This window comes from Heloderma suspectum, chromosome 4 (genome assembly GCF_057233095.1).
Source record: "Heloderma suspectum isolate Gila_16-S chromosome 4, 16-S_ref, whole genome shotgun sequence".
In the NCBI taxonomy this organism is placed as follows: Eukaryota; Metazoa; Chordata; class Lepidosauria; order Squamata; family Helodermatidae; genus Heloderma; species Heloderma suspectum.
The window spans coordinates 226869509-226894177 of NC_139461.1; the positions used below are offsets into that span (position 1 = coordinate 226869509).

The window sequence follows — 24669 nt, forward strand, 5'->3', positions numbered from 1 at the left end:
ATCATCACGTTGCTTTAGGGCTAGTAACCTCTTAGCAGGCTAGTACGTTTTCTCGCTTTTTATACAAAATTGATATAACTATTGCAAATAAATAAAATAAGTCAAAGTTGCATTTCAAGGGAGAGCCATGAAATAGCAAAGTAGAGAAATAGCTTTCGTTATTATGCAGTTTGGGAGATAAATGTGAAAGTTTCGGAAGAAGCACAAGTCAAGTGCCTTATGCTGTCACAGACAGATTTCTGTTCTTGTATATTGTATGCTTATTTCAAAGGCCTATATACATTTATTTCCACTGATTGTAATATTTTCACCTGTTCTTGTGATAGATAAAATTAGTTCTATTGCCCAGAATCCCTCACTTGTAACCATTAACTTACAATCTAATACTCACCCCGAGTCTTCTGAGTGAACTCTTCTGATTCCCAGAGGATGCTATCTTACAGGTTTTGAAATGCTAAACTATATCCTTTAATTACTTGGTCTAACATCCTTCTGTAATGTTTAGGGATGTGAGAGTGTTTGCATGCATGGTTTCTCTCCTTACAGGGAAGGCCATAAGGATCGGGAGGGAGATGTGCATAAAAACGTCAATAAAGACAGGAAAAAATAATAAAGGATAGGAGATGAGAAGGGGGCTTTGGGAAAAGGGTGCAAAAGATGGTGCTGCAATAACAAGATGTACCGTGTATAAAAAGATGTGCCATGCAGCCTTGAAAGATAAGTGCTGGAAAGCTGTAAGATGTAAAGAGTAACAACGCCTGGGAACCGGCTCTGGCTAAGTGCGAGGATGGGCACTTTCCAAGAGATCTAGTGTGAGACCCAAAGGAAACCCTGCTTCTCCTGGAAGGTATAAGAACCCTGAAGACCCAGAAGCAAGGGGGAGATACATCAGACCTTGGACCAAATGTGCACTTAGAACTCCTGGTCCTTCCTTACATTATACCTTTGCAGGCCTAGTAAAGATAGAGTGCTTGTAAGTATGATTAGGTAGTTAACTGCTTTTAATGGTTGCTACTACATGTCCCTTTGGGTTTGGGTGGCGTTCCATCCCATCTGCTGTCTTGGAAATAAAGCTTTAAACTTTATTTAAACTTGCTGTGCTCTTTTCAACTCCAACCTTATAAAAGTCTCAGGAATCCCGGTTTGATCAACTGAGATTTCTGGTTTGGTAAAAATCCCATCACAATGCTTCCTCTTCATGAGACTCTATCACATCCAACATTGCAGGAGGCATTGCTCTTTTGCAAGCAGCAGGAAGTGGAATTGATGGAAGTTTCAAACAAGCACTTAATATAGTGTCATCTTATCCAGGAATGCAATTATGGAGTAATTTATCACTAATCCCCACTCATCAGGAAGCAATAAAATTGCCCAAACCTGCAAATGGGAAGGATTTGATTAAAGGCCCAGGAAGGTATAAAGGTTCTAATATACCTTTGCCTGTCCAGGCTAGTCAGGCTGGTACTGTAGTTGCATTTTATTACAAAATATTTTTTGTTGTTCAGTCGTTCAGTCGTGTCCGACTCTTCGTGACCCCATGGACCATAGCATGCCAGGCCTTCCTGTCCTGCGCTCTCTCCCGGAGTGTGTTCAAGTTCATATTCATTGCATCGGTGATGCTATCTAGCCATCTCATCCTCTGCCGTCCCCTTCTCCTTTTGCCTTCAGTCTTTAAATATCCACAAATAAGGTTGGAAAAAACATGTGAGCTCAACACACACAAAAACTGGGATGCAACAAGATGGCAATGACATTATTGAGATGCTCTGTTAAAAATGAGTGAACAAAGGATGGTCATTCCAGGGGAACCAATCCAGCACAGAAGTTTTGCATTTCACCCTGTAGGAAGATGCACAAGCTGTCCCTGCACCAGGAGTCACTGGTGCTTTCCTGTTCCTTCCACACCTCCGTGACAACTAAAACCGCTATTAGCTTCTTGATGACACTTGTAGAATAAATATGAATATATGTAGACAACTTTATTTATATGCTGATTTTCAGCCACCTATGTAGCCCCTAAAGGTGCTTACAATAATCAAATATAATACAATAACCAGAAAACAAATTACCAAAGAGAATCAGATTAAAACAGATCATTTAAAATACAGCATCCCAATCAGAATCCAGGGGTCAATTAACATTAAAAGCTTGCATGAAAATAGTAATATCCATGCTGGATCAGACCAAGGGTCCATCTAGTCCAGCATTCTGTTTGAATCCAGTCACTGTGAAAACAGATATTTTCATGCAAGCTTTTAATGTTAAACGGTTGCACTCCATTGGATACTGCCCCTTGATTCAAAACATCACTCAGCAAAACTCAGTGGGTGGCCTTGGGCCAGACACTCACCTGGTTCACGTGATCATGGAGGGGAAATAAGCTATGGTGGCTTATTTCCCCGGCATGTGACTAGCACGTGCAGAGGGGAGAAATAAGCCATTGTAGCATATTCCCTTTCCATGATTGTGGGAATCCAGCCTCCCTCAGTGTAACTTAACTCTGAGGGCTGTGGTGCAAATAAAATAGTGGAGAGCCATGAATGCTTGCCTTGCGCTCCATGAAAGAAAGGCAGGCTATAAAATCTTGCTCATAGCCTTTAGAGATAATGGGTTTGTTCGCATGACATGACAGCCTGCCGCGGGTTATTTAACGTGCTCACCATGGGTTAAAGTGCTGTGGCGCATATGCAGGGCATGTGCAGCTGCCATTTTGAATATGCAAGCCCTACTTGGGGATTGACGTGTCATGTGAACCTGGCGAATGTGGATTATAAGAGCTTTAAACAACTCTTTAATTTAAACAGCCCTCGCATAACCCTCAACTGTTTTAGAGTTATGTGAGAGTTAAACAACCCTCACATAACGGGCACCACAGCTTGTCATGGGCCGCAGCATGTTGTTCATAAGAACATAAGAAGAGCCATGCTGGATCAGACCAAGGGTCCATCTAGTCCTGCATTCTGTTCGAATCCGGTCACTGTGAAAACTGTTATTTTCATGAAAGCTTTTACTGACCCCTGGATTCTGATTCAGATGTTGTAGTGTTTAATTGATCTGTGTTTTAATTGTATTCTCTTTGGTTATTTGTTTTCCGATTATTGTGTTATATTTGACTGTCATAAGCAAAAATCCTTTCCAGCTATACTCTTCTCCCCCTCAACTTGTCCTGTTTCTCTAGTATCCAAGGTAACTCAAATTTTGTAACAACAAAGCAAAGCTAAATTGTGCAATCTGATTAAATAATGCAAATTAAGTAAATGTGTATACTTGTTATTATTTTTCATACTTTATTCTGATTCTGCTCATGATGAGAAGGTACAAGGAAATGTGCAGAGCTCTGAAGCTCCCCTGACCACTGGAAAACTTTCTCAGTGAGCATCACTCTGGCTTCACAGATGTCCCCAGATATTGGCTACATTCTTTCAATTCTATTATAACAGCTCTATGGACCAGCAACTTGCTTCCCCCCCACCCCTTAAATGAAAATATGAATATTATTTTTTCTTAAATTAAGATCATTATGTTCTCAAGTATCAAGTTCTGTGAGAACACACACAGGCTTGACAATATCTTTTGGATAAGCTATTAGTGTCAATGCTATCCCATCTTGCTCATTAGAAGACAACACTGATTCTTCTAGAAATAGATATTTTTAACATGAAAGTGTTCACCAAATCTGGTTGTTCTCTTGCTGTGCTCACAATAGCAACGGACAATGAAGAAAGAACTGTGTAAACATGAGATACAAGAACAAACTAAAGGCACAAGAAATCCACTCTAAAAATGTGCTAGGGATTTAATAACTGTAATAGCAAAAACACTGGGTTGTTACATATACATTGACAATATGTTACTGGGTTGGATCCAGACTTAAATACTTAAATTAGACCCACTGAAATCAATGGGTCCTTATTCATGACTAGCTTAAGTCTCGTTGATTTCAATGAGTTTACTCTAAGTATGACCAAGTCTGGATCCTACCCAGTAACATATTGTCACAATATAATTGTGGTGTACTGTGACAGTACAACTTACTGTTTTTGCTGTTGCAGTTATTAGCATCCTAGTACATTGTACATTGAAGAACGTAGGGAAAATCACTAAACCATTCAGGTATGACTTAAAACATATCCCTTATGAATATACAGTGGAGGTGAGGAATAGATTTCAGGGATTAGACCTGATAGACAGAGTGCCTGAGGAACTATGGACGAAGGTCCGTAGCATTGGAGGCAGCAACTCAATCCATCCCAAAGACAAAAAAATGCAAGAAAGCCAAGTGGCTGTCTGATGAGGCTTTACAAGTAGCTGAGGAAAGAAGGGAAGCGAAAAGCAAGGGAGAAAGGGGAAGATATATCCAACTGAATGCAGAGTTCCAGAGAATAGCAAGGAGAGACAAGAAGGCCTTCTTAAATGAACAATGCAAAGAAATCGAGGAAAACAATAGAATGGGAAAGACTAGAGATCTCTTCAAGAAAATCGGAGATCTCAAGGGAACGTTTTGTGCAAAGACGGGCATGATAAAGGACAAAGAAGGCAGGGACCTAACAGAAGCAGATGAGATTAAGAAGAGGTGGCAAGAATACACAGAAGAACTATATAGGAAAGATCTGAATGTCCCTGATAGCCATGATAGTGCACTCACTGAACTTGAGCCGGACATCCTAGAGAATGAAGTCAAGTGGGCCTTAGGAAGCATTACTAACAACAAAGCTAGCGGAGATGACAGTATTCCAGCTGAGCTATTTAAGATCCTAAAAGATGATGCTGTACAAGTGCTGCACTCAATATGCCAACAAATTTGGAACACTCAACAGTGGCCACAAGACTGGAAAAGGTCAGTTTACATTCCAATTCCAAAGAAGGGCAATGCCAAAGAGTGTTCAAACTACCGTACAGTTGCGCTCATTTCACATGCCAGGAAGGTTATGCTCAAAATCCTACAAGCGAGGCTTCAGCAGTACGTGAACCGAGAACTACCAGAAGTACAAGCTGGGTTTCGAAGAGGCAGAGGAACTAGAGATCAAATCGCCAACATTCGCTGCATCATGGAGAAAGCAAGAGAATTCCAGAAAAACGTCTATTTCTGCTTCATTTACTACCCTAAAGCCTTTGATTGTGTGGATCACAATCAACTGTGGCAAATTCTGAAAGAGATGGGACTACCAGACCACCTTACCTGTCTCCTGAGAAACCTTTATGAGGGTCAAGAAGCAACAGTAAGAACCGGACATGGAACAACCGAGTGGTTCAAAATTGGGAAAGGAGTATGACAAAAGCTGTATATTGTCGCCCCGCTTATTTAATTTATATGCAGAGTACATCATGAGAAACGCCGGGTTGGATGAATCACAGGTCGGAATTAAGATTGCCGGGAGAATTATCAACAACCTCCGATGTGCAGACGATACCACCCTAATGGCAGAAAGTGAAGAGGATCTAAAGAGCCTCTTGTTGAGGGTGAAAGTGGAGAGTGCAAAAGCTGGTTTGAAACTCAACATTAAAAAAACGAAGATCATGGCATCTGGCCCCATCACTTCCTGGCATATAGAAGGGGAAGAAATGGAAGCAGTGAGAGATTTTATTTTCTTGGGCTCCAAGATCACCGCAGACGGTGACTGTAGCCATGAAATTAAAAGACGCTTGCTCCTTGGGAGGAAAGCTATGGCAAACCTAGACAGCATAGTAAGAAGCAGAGACATCACCTTGCCGACAGAGGTTCGTATAATCAAAGCTATGGTTTTCCCAGTAGCGACGTATGGCTGTGAGAGCTGGACTATAAGGAAGGCTGAGCGCCGAAGAATCGATGCTTTCGAACTTGGTGCTGGAGAAGACTCTTACGAGTCCCCTGGACTGCACGGAGGTCAAATCAGTCAATCCTAAAGGAAATCAACCCTGACTGCTCATTGGAAGGACAGATACTGAAGCTGAAGCTCAAATGGCCACCTAATGTGAAAACTCCCTGGAAAAAACCCTGATGCTGGGAAAGATTGAAGGCAAAAGGAGAAGGGGACGGCAGAGGATGAGATGGCTAGATAGCATCACCGATGCAATCAATATGGACTTGAGCACACTCCGGGAGAGAGCGCAGGACAGGAAGGCCTGGTGTGCTATGGTCCATGGGGTCACAAAGAGTCGGACACGACTTAACAACTGAACAACAAGTACATTGTTGGTGTAGATTTCTTATCTACATATTTCTATATCTCTTATGTCTCCTGGTTTTTCCTTGATGTGTGTTTCAATGAAAAGTATTGGAAAATCACCAGCAGGTTTTCAAGGCACTAATGCAAATGCAGTGTAAAATTCACAAAGCCATTATATACAGTGAGATCAGTCAACATTAAAGGATGAATGCAGATATTTGTGCTCAGATAGCAGTGCTTAAGCTCTAAGATTGCCTAATATCAGTTCTGGGCCAACAATGGTGAGTCATATCATTGGATGATAGCTCAGGGTAAATTAATTCATCCCTCCCTAATGTCAGGAATTCCCTAGAACCTACCTAACTTTTAAATGACAGACATTTACACAGCCAGGGGTATCCAACTCCAATGGGCTGGAGAGCCATATTCTACAACCAGAGGCCACTTCTATAATATTTCACCCCAAAGTGTCTGTGTGTAAATACATTCATCTTGTTCTATCCTGATAAGTGTAAATACAATGCCTCATATACAAAACCATTTTCTAAACATATCTTGCATGCTGCTGTTCGACCATTTGATGAAAACTATATATTACACCCAGTGCCTTGAGACACACTGCAGTGCCTCTAAAGTCAAGATTCAGAGCCTCATGGATCCTCATAGTTACATGCAGATTTTAAAAACTAGTTAGCTAAGTAGAGCTTACATTTATTTATTATTATTTATTTATTATTAAATTTATTAATCGCCCATCTGGCTGGTCACCCAGCCACTCTGGGCGATGTACAACATACAATAAAAACAGTTTAAAACAATAAAATTCTACAATAAAAACATTTTCTAAAATACCCTAACCCACCCCAAATGCCTGCCTGAACAACAACGTTTTTAATGCACGACGGAAGCTCATTAAAGAGGGGGCATGACGGAGTTCCCTAAGACATCTGATCTAGTCCCTCTGATTGCATCATAAAAATCAGGAACCCAGTATACTGGGTACTCCGGTGGCATGGGTGTACACACATACCCCCTCAATAATTTCCAGGCATGGATCCTCATAATTCTAAAATGCAGACTAAACAAAATCCACATTATAAATACATTTCACATCTTCCCCTGGCAACTACATTAAAAAAACAACAACAAATCCAGTATGGTACCATCAGAGTAGCCCTAAAGAAAAGTTCCAGGGAATAATGCAGTCCTCAGTATATGTGGAGTCAATGCATACAGCAGACAATGTGACGTAAAGCAGTAATCTTCAGCTTTTTAAGATCCAGCATCCACGCTAAATCCCATCCTGCAAAATAGGATCCACTTTTATTTTTTATTTATTATGTCTTTTTCACTCTGTTTTTCTCCCGCATACTTTCCCTGTTTTTCTGCTTCTTTCTTGTTCTGTTAAAAAAAGTAAACAAACAAGAAAAGAGAGAAAAATTCTTGGGTCACAACCAACATACCTAAAGAGCAGTAGTACTGTGCGAGGATATAGGACAATTTCACCCAAGGAAGTCACATCACTATGCATGCATGTTGTCCCCTCCCCAATTTTATCTTCACAAAAACACTGCAAGGTAGGTGAAGCTGAGCGTGATTAGCCCCAACACACAGTGAGGATCTGAATTTGGTGGGGTGTTTCCACGCTATCGGCTTCACCTGGCTTGCAATTTTGTTGCGATGTTTCCTCAGTTGCATCTGCTCCTCTTCCAGTTTCCACAGTGATTAAAGTCCTGGCTTATCTTCGCTGGAGCCTGGGGCTCTGTGTTGTTTCCACTGGGTGGAAGTCTGGGTTGGGTCTGATTATCTCATCCATGTTCCTGCCTCCTCCTCTTGCTGAGTCCCCCCTCCCTCGCCCCTTTCACTGACAGAAACACACTTCCGGGTGGGGAGGGATTGGAAGTGAATGTCATCAGACTGGCAGGGGCTGCTGAACCAATCAGAGAGGCTCCCCCCTCCAGGCTCTACTCCCTTTAATGGGAATTGACCACAACGGGAGTTACTTCTGAGTAGACTTCCCGGATGTATGCCCAATTTCGCCCATTTTCCCCTTTCCCTCTAAATAGCAGGCTACTGCATCAGGAGGCACCCCTAAGGCTACCGCATTAGCAGGCACACACTAAGTCGCTATCTCATTATCACATCAATACACATACCCTCCACGTCAGTATGTTGCTATGACACTATCACTCAATTGCGAAATAGCACTAACATGTATTTACGCTACCACATGATAGCACATTAATCCAGGGGTGCCTGCTGACTCCTGTTGAGGTCAAGGGGACTTGTTTCAGAAAATGCACTATCGTGCGATAGCACAAATGTGTGTTAGTGCTATTTCGCGATTGAGTAATAGAGACATAGGAAGATACTGACATAGAGGATGTGCATATTGATCCAAGACCTGCACAATAGTGTGATAATGAGATAGCGACTAAGAGTGTAATATGAAAACTAGACTATGATGCTTGCGGCATTGTTTCCCTGGTCCAAACGACACAAAGAAATATTAGCTGTTTCTAGCCTGAGTTCAACACTCTACGGTTACTTGGCCATGAAATTCACTAGGTGGCCACGGACAAGTCATCTTTCTCAGCTTAATCTGTCTCACTAGACCACTGGATGGACAGTGACTCCCTGTATTGAGCCAATCTTTGTAGAGGAAGGGCAAAAATACAAATGTGATTAATGAAATGTGTGTGGGGATAACATTTGTCAACCTTTCTGGCAGCATCATAAACATCACAGACCCTGCCTGCCTGGTATTCTAATGGGTCCACTCTTCCTCCCCGTTTCCAGTGCACTGACCTTAATTACTTTTACATGAAGTCTTCACAAATCTACGTTACATTTCACATCTGCCTAAATTTGCTTTACAAAAAACAATCATTTTCAGAAGGGTAGCTGTATTAGTCTGTTGGAGCAAAAAAGAAAAGTGCAGTACCTTTAAAATGCCATAGTCTTATGGCATTTTAAAGGTATTGCACTTTTCTTTTTTGCTCCAACGGACTAATACAGCTACCCCTCTGAACATTATTGGTGGGCTGCACTTAATCCTTTTGGGGGATCTGTTTGCAAGAATAATCATGAGGACCTGTGTTCCAGAGCTACGTTTCTGGGCCCACGATGTGTGTGGAAGGGGAGGAGTAGGCTCGTGCAAGACATATTCAGATGAGGAAACTGTGTGGCTGACCCTTCTCAAAACGTAAGGAACTGCATGACATCGACTTTAACCCAGACTTTATTATACTTTATTATACCTGTTACTTCACAGGTTCGGTGGGTTCAGCCCTGACACAGAAGATGGATTCAGGGACTGAGCTCCGCCCTCGGCACAAATTAAGCCTTGCCTGACAAGGGGGCTTTTACTACTGCCCTGAGGCCGCGCGCAGTGTCGGGGGCGGCGGGGGCACTACTCGTTGGCCTGACAAGAGTTTCGGTTGCTAGAATGAGGGCGCCCTCCTTGTTTTGAGGCCTCCCGTATCAAGCGAGAAGGGATTTCGGCCGGGACGGACGCGAAAGAGGGTGCTTGATGGTCTCTGTTTTCGAGTTGAAGGAGCACCCTCAACTCCTTCGGTTCTGAGGGAAACTGATAGAAGGGGCGGCCGGTGCCACTCCGTCCGGTTCCCCCTCCCCCGTTCCCCCTCCCCCACAATGCAGTGCGCGCCGCGGCTGACATGGCGGCCGGCCCAGATTGAGGCGCTCGCATCGGGGCCTCCAACTGCCGGAGCAGGACATGGAGGGGGACGCGGCCGGAACATCCCTGGGGTGACAGCCAGGTACTTGCGTCTACGAGGAAAGAAGGGGCCGGGGACATTCGCCGCCTCCTTCTTTTGCCTGCCCCCGTCATGCCTCTGCTTCTGGCTCCTTGGGCTTGAAGTATTTGGAGGAGGAAGGGGGGCTTCCCTACGCCACGGGCCTTCGCTGGCCTCTTTCATCCTCCCCCCATTTAAAGTCTTCTCGGAGCGCCTCCTTTTCCGTGGTGGGATCTGCTCTTGGGTCCTCTGTTCCCTGAGGAGTCCTCCGCGCTAGGGTCTTGAGATCCTCACTTTTCATTCTCTGCTTTTGTTTTTGTGAGAGGAGAAACGAAACTTTAAGATAAAAGGCCCTTTGAGGACTATGCCCTGAGCGAAGTTGTCTTTCCCTCCATAGAAGGAAGTTTTGGAGGGTTTAAGACTTGCTTAATTCGACGATTAAAATATATATATTAAAAAGTCGCCCTGCACGCTTACTAAGGGGGCTAGAGAAGGTGATTGTTTCTTCCGTGGGGGCTCTCCCTAAAAATGTGGGCGGGTTGCCGCTAACATGGTATGCTATGAAGACTCGGGATGTTTTGACAGAAGACTAAGCTGAAAAAAATACTTAAGGGAGTAGCTGGGAGAGGAGCTCTTGGTGCATATCCACGGTTTGGTTTGGTTTTAATTTTGGGCTCTGATGTGCTGATTTTAGTATTTTTGATCTCTGGTGGGAGAATAGTGGGGTCTGTGGGAGGTCATCATTGTTGTCATTATTTATAAAGTGCCATAAGTGTAAATAAACAACAAAGTTTTGTGGTACCTTAAAGACTAATTTTGGCATAAGCTTTTGTGGACGCTGTCCATCAGATGCATCGCAAAAGCTTATGCCAAAATCAATTCATTAGTCTTTAAAGTGCCACGAGACTCTTTGTTATTTTTGCTGCAATAGACTAATATGGCTACCCCTCTGGGAACAAGTGTCCATGAAGCTTTAAAGAGTTTAATAAAATATAGGGGACAATCTTGCATTATCCTCAAGGTGGGGATGATTAACGCTTCTGTCTTTCTGCTATAGCACTGAACCACTTTCCCTTTCGGCATGCTTACTATAAAATGTTTTCCAGTCATCTTCAACTGATTAAAGGGCTATCTCCATTTAGCAAATGGGGAAAGGCAAGGGTTCATCCTAAGTTTAGCAGTTGAAGCAACCAACTGTTAAAAATGACCCTGTGTCTGCTTTCTACACCAGGAAACACTCTATAAGGAGCTGTGAAAGTATACACTACAGTTTGTGCATACATTTGATTCCACTGCAACATGTGAAATGGCCCTGGCCAATTTCATAGTTAAGCTAAAATAGAACAAAAGCATTGCTTATTCTTGAGTTCTTGTAATATGGCCACACTGCTTTTCTTTATACTCATGTTCTGTATTATGACATTGTAATAATCTTTTGAATATTAGGTTTAGCCACATGGTTAAAAGTTTTCAAATTGCAGGAGTCAGCATCATGAACTAGCATATTTTTTCTTAGGTGCCAGCCCAACATGAAACAAAAAATATTTTGCCCCCCTTGGGTAAAAAGACACCTGAGAGTATTTTGATGGTGTCCTCATGTACAATTTGTATAGGAGTGTGGATGATTACTCCAGTGCTAAAGAGTGCAAGAAGCATGCCAGTCAGTCATTCAGGAACCAGTGATCCCTTAAAATTAGGGTAGTGGTGAAAATGATCTGTTAGAAAAAATAACTGTCTTTTTGATACAGCATGTGATTTGTCATCTTGCAACAAATGTGAGTGTTTTATTTCTACACATTTAGCCTAACATTAATGTAAACAGGATGAACATCAGTATAACTGATTTATAGATTGCACTCATTCTGTGATACTATTTGGGCAATTTATGGTGTGAACTACCTCGTGAATATGTTATATCAAGATCCTTGAACACTGACAGTGAACCCTGAACAAGACCCTGTTTGCTTGGAAGTTGAAATTCATGTTGCAGGAAGTTAATGTATTTTATTTTTTCCAAAGACTGAAAGAATTCAACAAACAAAATCAGGTAAGAAAGGCAACAGTTGTTAATGTCACAAATAATAGGCATTTAGCAACCTACAGCAAGGTGCGTGAGGAAATAAGATCTGTCATGGCAAGTTAGAGTTGCCTGACTTCTAGAATAATCAAATTCCCCTTGTTGTTTCTCCAAACTGGGCCCAAAGGAAAAAAAAATCTGAAGAACATTTTATCACTGTACTGTATTTTTAGTGAATATATATGCCATGCCATCAGTCCCAGATTTCCTTGTGTGGGGCTGCTCTGGGGCCAAAGCACATTATGTTTATGTAAGTGCTGTACCCTGTCTGTGTTTCATTTTGAGGAAGTAATCACCTGCCACATCAAGAAATGTGACAGGACTTCTCTTGTTAGCTATGTTTTCCAGCCAACTAGGGTTATGAAGAGTATGTTCCCTAACATTCAAAATTAAAAAATAAATGTCTTTGGAAAGAGGTTTAGAAATCACAAGTGGGACCTGCAATAAAACAAAAACCACAACAAAAGTCCTTACAGCCCTCTCCCCCTCCAAACAGAATAACAACAACAATAATAAAATGCTACCAGTCCAGGCAGTTTTTCTTTTTTAAAAAGGAAAAAAATAAAGGAAGTAGAAATGGAAAGCAAGAGAAGAATAAGAAGAGAAGGGGAGGGTGAAGGTGGGGAGGAAAGGCAACAGTGGGATCAATAAGAAATCTGTACTTATTTTTTTAAGCCTTTAGGCACAGTTTTGTTACTTTTTAAAATTTCAAATTTGTTATGCAACCATGAATGCTATACATTTACTTTAAAATCGGGGTGGGCAACTTGTGGCCTACCACAGATTTTTGGTTTACAACTCCTGTCAGCCCTAGCCAGCGGTAACAGATTCTGGAGGTTGTTGGCCAAAACATCTGGAGGGCCAAAAGTTGCCTACCCCTGCAGAAACAAAGGAATGTGGAGATTCTGCATGAAAGGCTGGCTATATGTGTGTGAATACATCTGTGCTAAAAGATATCAAAGATCCTAAAGGAATACTTCACTTGCTTTTTTATGCTATATCTTGGGCTTACTTAAGCATATCATTTTCCCGCCGTTCCAGTTTAAAACCTGGCAAAAGAAAGCAATATGTGATTTTTAAAAAAATATGCTGTTATGCATAATGGTTGGAATACTATCGTGCTTGTTGAGTTCCAGAAATATAAAAAGCAATACATTCTGAAATGAAGGCAGCACATGAAAATCTAGTTTTATTTTGTGAAACATATTTGTGTTAATAGATAAAAAGAATGAGAGCGTCTCGTATGCCAGTGCAGCCTTTTGGTGTGTGAATGAGTGCTAGTGTACGTGTTTTGGCAGTTTCATATACTTTTCCCAGTTTACTGAAAGACTGGGAATCAGTATAAAACAAAGACATGAATCAGTAAATTAACGGTCAGGTTGATACTAACTGGGAAGATCTATTTTTTCCATTAGTAGGCAGGATATAAATACTGTAAATAAATAAATAAAATCTGCATGGCTGTGAGCTTCTGTTCATGACATGTATGACAGCAGCCTAATTCTTTGGCCTTGTAAGTAAAAACATTAAGGACTCAATCCTGTGGGTTGCACCCTGGGTATTCAAGCCTCTGAACTTGGAGGCTTATGAATATCCTATGCAGGGGAGTGCCTCACACCTGCCTCTCTGCATTTTAGCTAGACGGGCAATTTTGCCTGCCTAGCGGAGGCTTCGGGGATGGGGAAGGGAAGGAGGCGGGGCAGCCATAGGAAAGACTGTATGAATGCCAGCCTGGTTCCATCCCCTGGAAACGCCCCCTTCTCCCTGTCACTGTGCTCCGTCTTATGAGCTTGGAGAAGCAGCCAGTGCAGGTCTCTCCACGCCAGCTACGAGGGGGTGGGGGCAGGGAACACGGTTTCCTGACTCCGAGCCCTGTCTATGAACTCGGAGCCAGGAAACTGAAAAATCCTATGTTCCCCAGATGCTGTCTAAGGGGCATAGGATTGCTCCCTCCAGGTACAATCCTATGCATGTTTAGACAAACTCCCAGCATCCCCCAGCCAGCATGGCTACCTGGCGCATGCTTGGAGTTGTAGCACTTTTTTCTGTCTAAACATGGATAAGATTGCACCCTAAGATGTATGGAAAGCTTTTTCTAAAGTTTCAAAAGCTAGATGTGTTGTGTCAGATCTGTGTGTTTAACCATGGAACTATCTGAACCATATAGAAAAGGAGGTGAGATCTGATTTTAAAAGGAAAACGGCATGTAAGGGAGAAGCTCATAACCCACCCTCATCCACATCTTACCTCCCTGCTGCAGGCCATTTCTTCAGGCACTCTTCTGTTTGTCTGACATACATTTAATAAACAAAACTTTAAAAAGTATATCGTGTAATTTTGTACACTATATAAATATCTGAAAACATTTTCAATACCAAAGCAGTTGGAGTAAAATATATGATATGGGGGGAAAGTTAATAAAGTGCACTTAGTATGTTTTTAAACATTAAAACAAATTCAAAGCTTTACCAGGAAATTATTTTTATTGGAATACTTTAAATATTTTAAGACATTATGACAACAGCATACATTTTAATGTGACTGTAGAATTCTGTGCATAAATGTGTGTTTCTTAGGGATAGTGTCCTAAAAAAACTGAATTACTGCTTTGATTTTAGGTTTCATTGGTATTGAATCCATGATTTTAGATTTCACTAGTGTTGCTGTGGTTGTTGGTTTTATTGTCGGCTTTTATTGTTGCTTTTATTGCTTTTGTATTGTGTGTATGTTTTTATCGCTTTTAATATTTTAACTCTTTTTATGTATTTTATTGCTGTGAGCCGCCTTGGGAGGGCTTCTGTCCTGAAAGGTGGCCAAGAAAAATTTAAATAAATAAAAGAATAATACTGAATCCTTTGATTTTAGATTTGGCTAGTATCAAATCCAATTTCATTTGTACTGTGTTCATTAATGTTACTAATTAATTTGAAGAAATAGTACATTTCTAAAAGTGAGCAATCTGCCATGGAAAAATATAGTAGTGGAAACTTTTCTGCAGAAAATGTTCCATCCAACATCAGAGTCCCTTTCAGCACCCAAGGGATCTCTTCCCGTGTTTGAAATTATACATCTAATAAGAACCAGATCTTTTTCCGATCTAACATTGACAATCGGAAACCTATTGCTATTAGAGTGAAAGCTACTAATTGTTGACATAAAGTATAATCAGACTGAAGCAAGGTTGAATTGAAACAGGTATTCCTAAACTGTGTGCTGTGATAAGCACACAATGTGCATTGAAAACCTAAGCCATGATGTTGGATACATCTGGGGTTCACAACTTTTGGCAGGCCTTGGTAGTCAAGTCAAAATTTGTGATAGCCAGGACTCTGCCCCTCCCTTTCAGCGGAATCTTACGCTTGTCTGCTTGGAAGAAAATCCCATTGTATTCAGTGGGGCTTACTCCCAGATAAGTGTGCATAGGATTGCAGCCTTAGTCCCTGACGTCACACTGGACCTCTGGGAGGCCAGAGACAACCCTATGCTCCTCTCTCCAGCTCAAAATGTTTGGAGCTTGGAGAAGGGAGCAGGAGCTTGGCTGCCTGGCCAAGATGCTCTGAGCCACTCACTGTCAAAATAGCGAGCTCCTTGCCTTCCTTTCTAACTTGCAGCTGGAGATGGATGTAGGGGCCTTCCCCATTGTTGAGCTGAGCCTTCCAAAGCTCAGCACAACTATGAGGATGATCCCAAACCCCTCTCCAGTTACAAACTCGGGAAAAAAAGACATGGGCTCCTTTAATCACCCTCCTCACTTTCCATAGAAAGGGTGGGGAGTTGAAATGTGGATCTCTGGATGCATCCATCTCTCCCCACATTGATCTGTTCTCTTTTAACATATGGTCAGGCATATTCTTGAGCTAGTGTGTATGGATGCAGCAGGTTCTCTGATGTAACCTGTGCTACATCTAACGGGCTTGGGGGAATGTCAGAAGCATTGCCATTTCTCAGAAAACACAGGTCCATCTCTGAGAAGACTTGGCTGACTGGGCAAAGGGGAATGCAGGACATTGGGAGCCAGCAGGAACTAGGTTATCTTGCAGTTGCAAGGAGGATGACTGCCCATTGTTTTGACAGTTTATCTAGGATTTTGTTCTTCTGAGCGAGCGTAAGAGTGATGCGCCTCTAATTTTAATCCAGAAAACAACTGTGATTTAGGTATCAAAAGTTTAGGAAAACATTGAATTCAAAGGTTTCTTTTTCATTGACTAAAATAAACATTGGGTTGGATCCAAAGTTGCCTGAGCAGAAAGCTACTTGCATAGTGGATCTTCCCCTTTGCAGCCTCATACTCCCCACCCAGCAGCCTGTCCAAAGCATTGGGGGCCCTCTGAACAGTGTTGGAAGCGGGGTAGGGTGCTTCGGGGGGGGGGGGGAATGCCAAATATCAGGCAGAGGCACCTTGCTCCAATTGAACTGTTTACTTCTATTTAGATAGAACTGTTTACTACTGTTTAGATACTAGCAAACGTACCTGGTTTTGCATAGGTTGAAATAGCTCTTAGTTTCATACAGCAGAGTCTTCAAGCAAACTTACACAGCTGTCAGAGTTGGACACATTGTGCCCACCCCATCTGAGTGAAGCCATGGCCGCTGGCATCCCTAGGCATGGCCATCATCAACCCTATAGATCCTTGAGGAAGGGGTCTGTCCACTCCAGTCCCCTGTGGATTGCCCCACAGCAGGGGGAATGTATAACTCTGTCTCTCAGACTACACTCCCTCCCCCTCTTCAAACAGTAGTGACTGCAAAGATATAAGATGTTGTGCTCTTATCTTATGTTCTATATTTGTCTAACAGCATGCAATTATTACTTAAGTGCCTAGCAAGGCAAGAAGTTATACAGAATACAAAATGTAAGATAAGAACACATCATCTTATATTTTACAATCTTTTTAGCTATAGTCCATAACTGCGCCAGCAGACACAAACACTTAAGGAGAGCATACTGGCATATGTCTGGCTGTAAAATGCAAATTAAAGGTGTTATTATTTGTTTGCTGCAAATAGAATACTTGTGAAAAATTCATGGGAGCACAGGGCCTGTCATAACTCAGTGGGGCACAGAGTTGGGGAGTGTGACTCAGATGAAGCATGTCCTCTAAGCAAAATTTTCCTTCCTCTTTTCTTTCTCCCCCCTGCCCCCGGCTTTTTGAGAAGTGAACAGAGTTCTTCGTGCTGTCAAAGGATCCTTTTCCCAGTCCCAGGCTGCTGGGGGCTAGTTTCTGGCAGCATTACTGGACAACCCTCAGCTCTACCAGTTTGGGGATTGGGGGGAAGCATGGGGTCATTTTTACCCATTGATGTTTTTCTGCAAGGACTAGCTTGAATCAGTTGAATAGATAAATTAGTTAACTAATGCTTGAGTAAATTAATTGGTATGGGGCAGTTTTGATTAGCAAGGGCAAATTTTAGTTGGTAGGATTGAGAAGACCTAGTTTCTTTTTTGAGAGTATTCTGATCCTTTCATTAATATACAAGAGAATAAAAAAGGGAAATATTTACACTGCTAACAGTGAATTATTTTGGTTGGTTTGTTAAGGCTGCAATTCTGTGCACACTTACATGGGCATAAGTTTCATTGAATTAGTGGGATGTATTTCTGAGCAAGTATGTATAGGATTAAACTGCAAATTTTAATTCTAACATTTCATCCAGTATCTCAAAAAGGCACCTAAATTAGGTTTGGATAATAAGCAAACTTATTTAAATTTAATTTATTAATAGATTTATGATCTGCTTAATGAACTAATCTTCTTCAAAGAGTTTACAGCTCAATAAAGTATGTTCTTTTGTATTAAGAGTTTGTTAAGCTTTTTGTTTTATTTGTATTTCTGTGGGGTTGTGTTTTGTTGTTGTTGCAATACTTCACATCCTGACATTACATGCAGTTAATAATGTCGGTAGAAGATAACTGAATTACAAAACCTAAAAATGAACAGGAAACGAAAGTGAAACTTTGTCTGGTTTTTCAGTTGTCTGAGCCAAATAATTACCTTATTAATAGAAAAAAAAATCTAAGGTTTCAGGTATAAACTACAGGTGGCTGGTATCTTTCTGTCTGTCTAACGTTTTAAATAGTTTGGTTTTGTATTTTTGTTTTTAAGCATGGTAAATAAATCCCATTACTTCTGTGTGTATCTGTTGAAGTTATTTATCTTTGCTGTTGCTATTGCGGCATATCAACTATCAACAGCCAAGGATAGCACCAAAATTAACATTTTCCCAAATGCTTATATACTAAGCATTTGCTCTGAGCCAGCTAAAATAGGATAGGGGTGTGCCATATTTACAAGACATATTCTGTTGCACCGTTCCTCAACCTGGTGCCCTCCAGTTGTATTAACTGCAACTCCCATTGTTCCCAGTGAACATGGCCAGTGGTCAGGAATGCTGGGATTTACATTATCTCGAGGGTACCAGGCTGTGGAAGGCTCTTCTGTTATAACAATTTCCCTGGACAACATCTCAGTGGCTCTTCTTTTCTGTATTTAAATTGGTGATAGCGAACTTATTTTGGCAGCTGTAGAGGTATGAAAACATATAGCTGTGTATGAATGTTGTGAAACCTTAATGCTTGTCAAAATGTTACAGATTTGCAGTCTTTCTACAAAACAACATTAAGAATTTTCAGCATTACCATGGCCAGCATTGGTAGCAGTCTGTAGTGTGGCTGGCAAATCTCAAGGAAAAGCATGAATGGGAGAATGTGTTGAAGGGTATATTTCATTTCTCCCCCCCCCCCCCGCTTTACTACTCTTGTTGCCCCTACCAAGGGTAAAGAACAATTTGAAACATACATCAATTTATTAAGCTAAAAGAGACCGTCTGATCATAAAGTGTGATTATTCTTTGTGCACATTATTCTCTCTGAACACACACTTTAACTTTTAGTAGAAAAAATGATACAAAATATTTTTGTAATTTCTTTAGGAGTATGTTTAACAACGTAAGAATTTCTTGGTAAAGTATTTGGGGGTGATCCAAGACATTTTGCTGCCTGAGATGGAACAGCAAATGTTGCCCCACCCACCCAAGTCAAAGTGTGTTCTATTCAATAACAGCCAGGTTATTTTGGCACATGAGGCAGAAAATCCCAGAAGCACCTCTTCCCATCTCTGGCATTAAAAGTACAATACTAACAAATTTAATAACTGTTTGCTGCCCTTTCATGACACCCAAACTCTGCTGCCTGAGGCAGCCACTTTGCTCTGCCTAAAGGTATGGCAGGTCCTGAAAGTATTGTTTTATTGCATTGGGTTTCTCAAGGATCAACAATGTATTGACAACTTAGTGTTTTTCAGTAACATTTTAATTTGTTTGTTAAATTTTTCCCTGCAGACAATCAGCCAGATACCTTTCTTGAACAGAGGATTCTGCTCCACTCAGATAGTTGCAAAATTACATTTCAAGTAGTCTCAAGTGATAGATGAAGCAGGTCTTCTCAATAATGGAAGTGGGCAAGAGCTCAAAAAGTGGAAATCATGACACAAGAAAATCTGTCGGTATTGTCTGTGAAGAAAGTAAAGCAGTCAGAGTTGCAACAAATCAAAATTATAAAACTAACAAAAATGACAAATCTATAAAGGAAGCTGGGAAAAGTTCTTCAGGTGGGAGCATTTTTAAAAAGAACAAGCAAAATGATGTTTGTCCTGAAAAGTCAGGAGAAAATAAATCATGTAAGACAAGTAGTTGTATTCCTGGATGTAAAGACATGGGGTCAAGTCTTCAGGATCAAAGTCATAGCAAAGCAAAAAGATTACCAAATGTACCAGAAGAAATAGAACATCTGAAACAGTTAACAGTTCAGCACGTGGATGAAAACCCCCCAAGCTGCCATATTTCAGAGAATGGTGCCAGCACAGAAACCTTACCAACTGCCCAAAGAGGGAGTTGTGCATTAGAAAATCCACCAGGACAGAATACATCCAAAATTAATATTAATCGGCCTAGTGACTCAGTCAAAAGTGGCTTGGATCTGAAACCAGTGGAACAGACATCTGAAGACACCTGTGAGTGCTGCATTCAGTTTTTATAAAAGAAAAAAATCCAGTCTGAAATGTGTTTTGAACAGTTTACTTTGTGTATGTTACTTACATGTGCATTATCAAGCAAGGAAAATGTATTTTTTAATGTAAGCTAACTGGGCAACTTCTAAAAATACACTTTTTCTGTGTACTAGTGCAGAAATAATCATAGTCCTGGAAGAAAATATTATCTTGCATTTGTATTAGTTACCATTCTCAGAACATACTTTGATAATTTCTCAACTTAAGCAGCTACTTATAACCCTTCAATTTTGAATAGTTTTCGGCTTAAGCTGTCAGAATAGGCTTTTTTTTTTCTCCTTTACCAGTTAACCCATTTAGTTCAGAATTTCTCAGATTATTTCAGTGTGTGGGACCTGATCTAGACATATTGCAGAATGAGGTAATAGAATGGACTGTATCATGTCAGGTGCAGGCGTGGGATCACACTTTTGGATACTTTCTTTTATTAAAAACTCCATGCAAACTTTTCCTCCTTGAAGTGCCAGTTTTCTATTTGAAGGGAGTTTTAAAATTGTAGTATTTTTCAAATGTGGTATCCCCCCCAATGCATTCTGAAGTAGAACCGTCCATTCTCTCACCCCATTCTGTCAAGTATAGATCCAGCATGAATCACGTTAATAGTGATGATGTCACCACCACTGTCCCTGTGCACTAAAGTATTGCTGAGCTTGGTGGGTGAATTTCTGAATTTAAAAATCAGAGACCTGCACTGAAGATATGAAGATAATCTACCCAAATAAACATTCATTGAGTGGCATGGGACAAGTCTCTCAGCCTAAATTCTTTATCTGTAAAATGGAAATAATAGTAAGATATTTCATGAATTTGTTGTGAGCATGGTTAAGCTTGCACTTTACTCACTATCAGATATGCAAATGAAGTCAATAAAGCATTGCATATATAATTATGGTAGTAATAATTTCATATACTGCTTTTTCTGATGCAATCAGAATCAGAATTCATAGACAGATCCCAGTAATTCTTTCAACTGGCCCACATTTGAATCTCATTAATGACACTGGGAAGCATTCAACTGAAACTTTGATTCCTATTTTAAAATTTTATTTCCAAGGATTTCTATGCTTAGCTTTACATTAATTGTCAAGGAAAGACCATATCCACACTATGCAATGTCCTTTTTATATAATTACCCCTCAGTTTACATTTAAGGTAGCCTAGGAAAAATGAATTATTCATCACCTGCCCTCATCCTCCCACCAGGTAAAATAAAGCATTCTGATTCTGCTAAAGAAACTAATTCAGAGGCTGATTATTTTGAAAATGTTGCTGTAATTGATGAATCGACTTTGATGGTAGAACAGCAGCTAGGCTTGAAACAAGCTGAAGAACGACTAGAAAGAGATTATATTATCCGCTTGGAAAAAGTAAGTAGATATTTCAGTTTGTATTCTTTTCATCTTTAGACTATTTTCCCACTTATGTACATGGCTCCTCATTGTATAGCTAGTTCAAAACAAAAAATTAATTGGCTATTGGACTTTGTCTTTAATAAAGTTTTGGGGTGTGAGATGGTTCTCCCTGGAGAAAACAAGAACTCCTTCCCAACTGTGTTCTGAATTTTTTGTGTATGTGGCAGGTGGCATATTGCTAATTTACATAACATATTTTTGTAATCAGTGGAGATATATATATATATATATATATCCATCCATATAAATAAAATACATCTTTCAGTTTAATTAGGGGGCTATTCAGATGATATTCTGGGTGTATGGTAAGCACTGGAAAAGCCTGTTCATATTGTTTATTAGTCCATGACAAGACAGCATTTGTACAGCTGCCTCCATGTGAAGCATTTGGCTTTGGCACCTGTCAGGAAGTCTCTGTTTTTGAACATTTGGGGTGATACGTGAAAAAAGTTGAATCTTGTGCATGGTAGCCAACACGCATGACAAATTTGATACACGCTGGAAATCAACATGCACAAGCTATTCCAGTGTGTTTTCCATGGCTGTCATGCCCGGTGAACAACTGAATAAGCCCTGTTTGACCATGCTGAGGGCCAGGAAAACATCTATTTTTCATGGCCTCTTTGCTTCTCTGGGCCCATATACTTCAGCTTCTTTTTTATTATTTACTTTTGCCTGGCCTTAGAAAAAGAATAGCAGAACCAACCTGAGTTGGTTGTGGCTCGGGCTGTGCAGACAATTTTCCTTCTTTATTATTGTAGAATGTTGGGGCTACTGTTCTGTCCAATTTTTCATGATCCCAATTCTTTATGCATATCTCTTTATTCACATCTCTGGACCGTCAGTGCAACGGATAGTATATTTTCCTTTTGTTACCTTTTCAAATTTTTCCAATAATAATATTTTTTTTCAAACTAAATTGAGCAAAATAGGTATCTATGTCTGGGTTTGAATGCAGGTTCTGGTGGAATCCAATGAAATATTTCCACTGACAGAACTGCTGCTATCAGTGGAACCAGCATTCCTTCTTCCCCCACAGTCCCCTGTGCACCCTCAGAGAGTTGGGGGACCCTCTGGAAGTAATGGGGGGGGGCTGAAGGGAGAAGAGGAGGAGGAGAAAGTCCCATTACATGAACAGATGTCTGCTCATGTGACGTTGTAGTGATTCTTGTGGTAGGATCGTGGTAAATCTAGTATTTTATAATTTCTCCATATTCGCCAACCAGAGCCATATTAGTGGCTTTCAATAAAGATGAAAAATGTGGGTCTAAACTATTTAAAGATGTAATATGTGAATAAACCCTTCATGTATCAGTATATCCAGAGGGACGATCCCCATCTGTTATGCTGTTCTCTGGTACGTGTGCTTAGTAGCATTTTATTATTGATATAATGGAAAAGAAAACAGACATAATTAAGTGGCTGCTGAATCTTAAATGTGTGGTTTTTCCACAGCGCTCTCCAGAGTACTCTAATTGTCAGTACCTATGCAAGCTCTGCTCAGTTCACATTGAAAATATCCAGGGAGCTCACAAACACATTAAAGAAAAACGCCACAAAAAGAATATCATGGTAAGTGTTAGAACAAGGCTTAGGGTTTCTGATCAGAAATATACACTTCATTTTAAGCAACTTCTAAAAAATTGTCTCACTGAAACCAAGGTAAACAGTTACAAGACTATAAGGCAATATTGTTGGTGTTGGGGGAAAAAAGCTGATCTACTGTTGTTGACATCATTCTTTCTCTCCTTCCCTCACTCATTTATGGGTAAAGTACCCAGGATACTTTACCAAACAAATACAGACTTTTAAACATTTATAATTACAGTCAGATTAATAAAACACTTGATAAAACAATCATTAACCTTGTTCCTAAAGCAATAGTAGTAGGATCAGCAGTAAACCATTCACTTCTGCCCAAGTGTTTGGCTAAACAGGAATATTCTTACTGTCTTGCAAAAACGTGAGGTACTAAGTTGGAGCCCCATGACTAAGGAGACTATGTCTCATACGTTTATCAGCCTAACCTCTGACTAAGGAGGCACATGCAGCAAGTCCTCACTGAATATTCTCAGTGAGCAAGGAAATGGGTTCATCTGGAAAGTTCCTCTCTGAGTGCCAAACTAGCCAAAGGGTTAAATGCTTCAGTGCATTGTTGCTGCTCCTGAATTGGCGGAAAATAAAAATCAGAGCTGAGTGTCATCAGAGTATTGATATCATAAAAATATTAATAATATGGGTGACCAGATTAAACTTTGCAGAATCCCTGTGAGGTACTTCATGTGGGGTGAAGCAAAAGCTGTGCAACATTGCCATCACGTATTGCACAACCAAAATGCATGGGATCTCTGTAGCTGTGTAGGGGTTCTTCAGAAATCTATAATTCCCATCATGAGGGGACCTGTTGACATCATATCATTTTCATAAACTTGAAAATACATTCAGTTTTAAAGGAAATTAGCAGGATTTAAAGAAGCAAATGAAAATGAAATTTGAAGGATTTTCATGTTCAACATTAAGAGTAATATTTATTGCTCTTAATATTCTTCAGGAAAAGCAAGAAGAAAATGAACTCCGTGCTCTCCCTCCCCCTTCCCCTGCACAAGTAACTGCCTTGAGTTTTATGCTGATGGAGGCAGCAAAGGAACAAGGCATATCAGATGATGATTTCAAAATCCGCCAAGAAATTATATGTGATATGGAGAAGATAATTCAACAGCACTTACCAGGTGACTGATGTAGATTCATCCATTTTCTTCAACTATTTCTTTTAGGAAATTGATTTTTTTTTAACAATACAGTCTGGGAGTTCAGTTTGTTTGACTTGCATGTAGAATCATAAAATAGTAAGACCATTGAGTCCAACCCCCGATTGTGCACAAAAATGCAGTTTTGGAATGCTGCAGGACTGGATATAATGGTGGGTTTTGGCATTCTTGATCTTTGTTGCCAAGTGATTCGCTCTGAAAATCAAATTTTGCACTCTCGTGGCAGATTTAAAATGATTGATGATGAGTCAAGTATTTGAAGTCCTTGTTTATCAATAAACATTTCAGGAAGGTGAAACTGAACTTGATTTTCCATAGTTTCTCCAATGTGTATGAATGCTTTGTCTGTGAACGTATCAAAATGTATTATTTTTATATAAGTAATCCTATAGTTTATCCATTGTGCTTGCATCTGATGTTGAGAGAATTTGACATTTATCAGGAA

At 40.5% G+C, this 24669-nt stretch overlaps 1 protein-coding gene across 4 annotated transcripts in view; it reads left to right on the plus strand.

Moving 5' to 3' along the window:
- The first annotated feature begins 9804 nt into the window (after positions 1 to 9804).
- TUT4 (terminal uridylyl transferase 4) overlaps positions 9805 to 24669 on the plus strand; it is a 54387-nt gene continuing 39522 nt past the window's right edge. For 2 of the 4 annotated variants that reach the window (XM_084852520.1, XM_084852523.1), the window contains exons 1-5: positions 9805 to 9925; positions 19317 to 19987; positions 21248 to 21411; positions 22912 to 23028; positions 24008 to 24185. In XM_084852520.1, the coding sequence (XP_084708646.1) occupies positions 19405 to 19987; positions 21248 to 21411; positions 22912 to 23028; positions 24008 to 24185 (1042 nt within the window). In that variant the 5' untranslated portion in view covers positions 9805 to 9925; positions 19317 to 19404. Of the gene's footprint in view, positions 9926 to 10221; positions 10396 to 11925; positions 11949 to 19316; positions 19988 to 21247; positions 21412 to 22911; positions 23029 to 24007; positions 24186 to 24669 lie in introns of those variants that run through there. The other 2 variants (XM_084852521.1, XM_084852522.1) reach the window with 2 other exon arrangements.